This window comes from Gekko japonicus, unplaced genomic scaffold (assembly GCF_001447785.1).
Source record: "Gekko japonicus isolate JY-2015 unplaced genomic scaffold, Gekko_japonicus_V1.1 scaffold3488, whole genome shotgun sequence".
Taxonomy (NCBI): Eukaryota; Metazoa; Chordata; class Lepidosauria; order Squamata; family Gekkonidae; genus Gekko; species Gekko japonicus.
The window spans coordinates 113537-119662 of NW_015166533.1; the positions used below are offsets into that span (position 1 = coordinate 113537).

The 6126-nt window shown below is 49.4% G+C and overlaps 1 protein-coding gene across 1 annotated transcript in view; it reads left to right on the forward strand.

Annotated features, from left to right (window-relative positions):
* COL20A1 (collagen, type XX, alpha 1) overlaps positions 1-6126 on the forward strand; it is a gene marked incomplete at its 3' end in the record, with an annotated part of 132884 nt that overhangs the window by 110280 nt on the left and 16478 nt on the right. Inside the window, exon 21 of the mRNA XM_015412296.1 lies at positions 4840-4978. Coding sequence (XP_015267782.1) covers positions 4840-4978 — 139 coding nt within the window. The remainder of the gene's footprint in view (positions 1-4839; positions 4979-6126) is intronic.

Sequence of the window (6126 nt, forward strand, 5' to 3'; positions counted from 1 at the left end):
TACCCCAGAAGCGGGGGGGGGGGGGGGCTCCAAAAAGAGCGTTTGGGAATCGGGCGGCTCAGAGCGAGCCTCGCGCCGCCCGTCGCTGTGCCGTACCCGGAAGCAAACCAGACCATAGAGTTTTGAGAGACAGCTAGACCGTCACTTCTATGTGAAGATGTTATTTCCAAGTCCACTGGAAGTGACATCAGTGACATCACTGGAAGTGACATCAGCAGCAACATCAGAATATTGCCAGTAGTCCCGGAAGTCTCCTACCTAGGGTTGCCAGGACATGCCTGGAGATTTTGGGGTTGGAGCCTGGGGAGGACAGGGTTTGAGGACGGGAGGGAACCTCAGCAGGATACAATGCCATCGAGTTCACCTCCCAAAGCAGCCATTTTCTCCAGGGAAATGGGTCTCTGTAGTCTGGAGATGTTATGATGGTGGGAGATCTCCAGCCCCCACCTGGAGGTTGGAAACTGTAGAAAAATCAGGCTGGTTCCTGACTTATTCACATCCTTCAAATCGTTTTGTTCTTGATTTTTCAAAAGCTACAACTTTCTGTAGGCAAAAGGCACTTTTTTCAGTATGAGGGCTTATGGAAAGGAAGGCCGAAGAGACGGAATTTGTCCAGTGAACTTAGAGGTGACAGAGATGGACTCAGGGGTAAGGTGATACCTTTTCAAAAAGAACAAGAAGAATGGGAGATTGGATTTATACCCCGCTCTTCACTCAGAGTCTCAGAGCGGCTTACAATCTCCTTTCCCTTCCCCTCCCCACAACAAACAGCCTGTGAGGTAGGCGGAGCTGAGAGAACTCTTGACAGAACTGCTCTTTTTCAAGAACAGCTCTTATCAGAACTACGGCTTGCCCGAGGTCATCCAGCCAGGTGCAAGTGGAGGAGTGGGGAATCAAACCCGGTTCTCCCAGATTAGAGTCCGCGCACTTAACCACGACACCAAACTGGCTCTCTGTGAACCAGTGTGTTCCACGAGCCACTGTGAACCGCAAGTAAAGGCAGGATATAAAATGTTCAATAAAAACCAAACAATTAAAAGTACTGCCCTCACTCTGAATTAGCTGTATTCACCCTGAGTAATGTCACCACCATGCACCCAGATGTGATTGGCTGGGTAGAAAAGGCCTATTATCCAATTACACATTGAGGAGAGCACTAAGGTTTTCTTAAGAGGTTTTCTTAAGGTCTCTGCTGATCCCTCCCTCCTTCTGCAGACCCTTCAGTGAGGGCTCTTTTTGTAGCAGGTACTCCTTTGCATATTAGGCCACACCCCCTAATGTAGCCAATCCTCCAAGAGCTTACAGAGCTCTTCTTACAGGGGCTACTGTAAGCTCTTGGAGGATTGGCTACATCAGGGGTGTGTCGCTTAATATGCAAAGGAGTCCCTTCTACAAAAAGAGCCCTTCCATCTATGCTATTTCTGACCTCTGGTGACCGCCCCCCCCCCCGAACAAAACTGCAGGGTTGGATACACGCCAGTGTCATTTTTTGTTAGAAAGAAAAAAGGTCTGTTTTCCAAACAAAAACGCGGCCACAGTCTCTCAGGGACGTGAACAGCAGCAATCTGTATCAAAAAAATTGCGGGGAGGGGTCTTTCAGGAAACTTTTCAGACACCCCACAAGGTAGGACCAGGAGAGCTCCCATAATCCCATTTTATCTCCACACAACAGAGTTCAGTTCCCCCGGATAAAATGGCTGCCTTCAAGGGCAGCTTCTACGGCACTGACCGTGCCCTTCCTGTGGCTTCACCCCCAAATCTCCAGGAATTTCCCAACACGGAGTTGGCAATCCTACCACAAAGCCCCTCATTTTTTCATGTTTGCTGCCAGACATTTTTCTCACTCTTAACTTCAAACAAAAACGCCGCCACAATCGGTCTGGGATGTGAACAGCAGCAACCTGTATAAAAAAAATTGCAGGGAGAGGTCTTTCAGAAAAGAGCCAGTTTGGTGTAGCGGTTAGGAGCACGGACTCTAATCTGGGAGAACCAGGTTTGATTCCCCACTCCTCCACAAGCAGCTGCTGGTGTGACCTTGGGTCAGTCACAAGCTCTTTCAGAGCTGTTCTCTCACCAACAGTTCTCGGGAGAGCGCCCCACCTGCATCACAGGGTGTCTGTTGTGGGGAAGGGAAGGGAGATTGTAAGCCACTCTGAGACTCTTTCAGGTAGTGAAGGCTGTGGTATAAATCCAATCTCTTCTTCAGACACACCTTGAGCACAAATCTGGCCAGAAAAGCTAAGGCAGCTGCTCCTTTTGGAATGCTCCTTCATAACTTTATTTTTTTCCCCTTTTGGCTGGAAAAACAGGCAAGGGGTCTCGAAGGGGCATTGCCTCTGGCCTCTGACCTCCTTCAACATTATTACATTCACTGCTACAGCACCTACTTCCGGGCGATAACATTATTAACTGTGGGAGGACACTTTAATTGAGACGGTCGGATTTGCAGCACCATGCTCTTTAACGAGACATCCCTGGGTCCTTAAAACAGGCCAGATGTGATCGTAGAAACTTTCTAATTCTGCAGAATTCTCCCCCCCCCTTCTGCCGTCAGGATAACCATCAGAAGTGAGCGACCGAAGACAGAAACGACGGCGAGATGGAACGAGTGGAGGCAGGATATTGCTTGAATTTTTAAAGATTGCCGTTTGTCCCCCTTACTATTTATACAGTTTCTTTTTTCCCCCACTTGTTCCCCCCCACACACCACTCCAGCTTTCCATAAATTTCAGATAAGCAGAGGGAGGGAAAAGAAACATGCTGATTGCGAGCTTGTATTAAACTGTTCTCTGCAAGAAAGTGACTCACGGAGCTTTAATGAGGAGCTCAGGAGGGGGAAGGAAGCATCTAGGGCCGAAAACATTTCTTCTTTTTTGGTTGGAGAACATGTATTCTCCACGTTACCCAGGTTAACCTCTGGTTAGCAGTTTAAAGAGAAAGGTTTTTTTTAAAAAAAGATAGAAAAATGTGGGAAAGCATTTACATTTCCATCCCAACATTTTACCAGCTTGCTCATTGCTGTATGTAAGCCGATGGGGTTTTCAAGCCACCCTATGGAGGAATTGTAAGGACTGATGTGTAGGGTTGCCAGCCTCCAGGAGGGAGCCAAAATGAGAGATCACGGGAAGAGGTGGAACTCCAAAAACAACATATGTGATCTTGGGTCCTGTTATTAGTCAACATGGAATGTCTCCAGCAAGAGTTGATAAGTAGTATTTGGCCCCGGTCACACGGGCCGGAAAATGCTGGGGGAAGTGTGGCTGTTTGCCCCGGAGCAAACAGATCCCATGTCCCGCCGACGTCCCGTGGTTCGGGGGGAGGTGGCGATCACACGACGATCCTGCAGCACGGCAAAGAAGCGGCATGGTGCGATCTCACCAACGGCATGCGCGATTCTCCGAAGCAATGGAACTTTCGCTTTCCTCTTCGTGTGCATGTGCCGTTGGGTGCTTGTGCGCATCCTGTGGAGACTTGGGGGAAAAAAACCCTGTTTGCGTCGGGACATGGGTGGGTGCCGGATGCTATGGACTACCACCGGAAACGCGATCAGACGCCAGCCCTTGCCCCACGGTTTCCGGAAACTAGTACCTTGGAGGTACTAGTTTTTAACTCCGCATCTTCGGTGGGAAGCCTCGGGTTCGCCATGGGAACTCAACGCTTCCCAGATGTTGCAGTGTGATCGTGCCCAGAAAATCCGCCTATCATCCGTCTCAGTAGCGTGGCTAATGCTCCGTGTGACCGCAGCCTTTGATAAAGTAAATATTGCGAAACGCTCAGATAAAGTAAATATTGCGAAACGAATGTTCACATTGTGCAGTATTCGTTAGCGTGTGAGCAATGACAGAACTACAGAAACACTTCAGTAAATGTTTTTGCAGCTTATCTTTATTGACTCTTCGTTATTTTTATCACGGATGTTGTTTTTGGAGTTCCACCTCCAGGTGGGGCCTGGAGATCTCCCAGAGTTACAATGGATCTCCAGAGTACAGAGACCAGTGCCCCCGGTGAAAATGGATGATTTGGAGGGTGGACTCTGTGATATCGCTCTTGGGATATTTGGTTAATATAGCCTAGTCACAGAAGCGTGATACCGAGTGCAGTGAATAAATCTCCCAAGTATATTGCAAAACGAGGTAAACTTACAATTATTCGATCCAGTTCACATTCAGGCTGCAGTCGAAAAGAGAGGGAGAAGCCTCGTCCAAAGAGTCCTTTCCCTCTCACAAATGGCCAGTGTGTCCAGCATCGTGTGTGTTGGAGCATGAGGGCATTGTGCCTACAGGAGAGACCTTCAAATGGAAGGCCATGTGAAGAGAGGGAGACGACAAAATGAGAAAGGGGAGGAGTCAGAGGGCAGCTCCATCAGGAGAGACCTTCACATGGAAGGCCATGTGGAAGAGAGGGAGACGACAAAATGAGAAAGGGGAGGAGTCAGAGGGCAGCTGCCAGGTAAAGACAAAGAGAGGCATCCCATTCAAGGGGATCACACCTTTACACTCATCGAGTGATGTAGTGCCCCTCAATGTCCAGACATGCTCAATGCCTCACTCCAACAATCCCAGCCCTGTTCAGCTCCCAGCCCTGAGTTTGCAACCCTTTTGATTCACAGAATCTTTCTAGTTTGAAGCTAGCCAGGTTGTAGAAGAACGAGTGCAATGAGATGGGTGAAAATTTGAACCTGAATTTGGAAGACCTGGGTTCAAATCCCCTACTGGCCATGGATTTGTCACATGACCTTCCCTCTCTATTCCTCCTCCTAAAGGTGGTCTCTCTCCTGGCTTCCAATAAGAATGGTGCCTCCTATTCAGCCTTCCTGTTCTCTTTCTCTACTTGTTCCAGGGTTTGACCTGATGGAGGCATTTGGACTCCAGGAAAAAGAGTATGCCTCCATTAAAGGGGTGGCTATGGAGCCGTACATCTTCCTCGGAACTCACACTTATACGCTCTACAGAGACATCCAGCTGACCCGTCAAACAAGGTAATGACGGAAAATACAGCCAGCAACCAGACTACAAGGTTGCAGTTAGCTGTCAGAGACTGCTGCACAAAATGTTTGATTGGCAGGTATTTATGTGGGCGAACCAGCCGGTGACACTAAATGATGGATGCCTTTGAAAACCCCTGTTGGGGTCATTTCAGGTGGGTAGGCTTGCTGGTCTGCATTAGAAGAACAAGAGTTGAGTCCAGTAGAACCTTAAAGACCAACACAATTACCAGTTCTTGAGTCCATTCATGTTCAGAACAATGTGCCCCCTCTGACTGAAGAGGGACGCCGGATTCTTATCACATTACAGATGCTGTTTTCTGCCCCCAAGTATTTCCCCACTGGTCTGATCAAGTGAAGGAGGAGGAGGAGATTGGAGTCTCAGAGCAGCTTACAATCGCCTTTCCCTCCCCCTCCCCACAACAGACACCCTGTGAGGGAGGCAGGGCTGAGAGAGCTCTCTGGATGACAGCTCTTGAGAGAGCAACTGTGAGAGAACTTGTGACACGCCCAAGGTCACACCAGCAGCTGCAAGTGGAGGAGTGGGGAATCAAATCTGGTTCTTCCAGATTAGAGTCCACACTGTTAACCACTACACCAAACTGACTCAGGAGGGGGAGAAGAATTGGTTTTTATACCCCACTTTTTTCTACCATAAGGAGTCTCAAAGCAGCTTACAATTGCCTTCCCTTCCCCTCCCCACAACAGGCACCTTGTGAGGTAGGTGGGCCTGAGAAGTCACCCAGCAGGCTTCATGCGGAGGAGTGGGAAATCAAACCCGGTTCTCCAGATTAGAGTCTGCTTGGGCGATTTCGCACTAGAGCTGCCTCGCGGCGCAGCTGCTGTTTGCCCCGACACAAACATGTCAATTTCACACCCGAGGCTGCGGGGCTGCATTTGACCCACGGCTTCGCCCGATTTCCTCCGCAGTTCCGTGATACTTAAAAACCAGGATCACGAAACTGCGGAGGAAATAGGGCGAAGCCGCGAGTCAAAATGCAGCCCCGCAGCTTCGGGTGTGAAATTGACATTTTTGTGTCGGGGCAAAAGGCGGCTGCGCCGCAAGGCAGCTCTAGTGCGAAATCGCCCCTTCTCTTAACTGCTACACCACGCTGGGCAACCAGTTCCACTGGAGGGCCAAT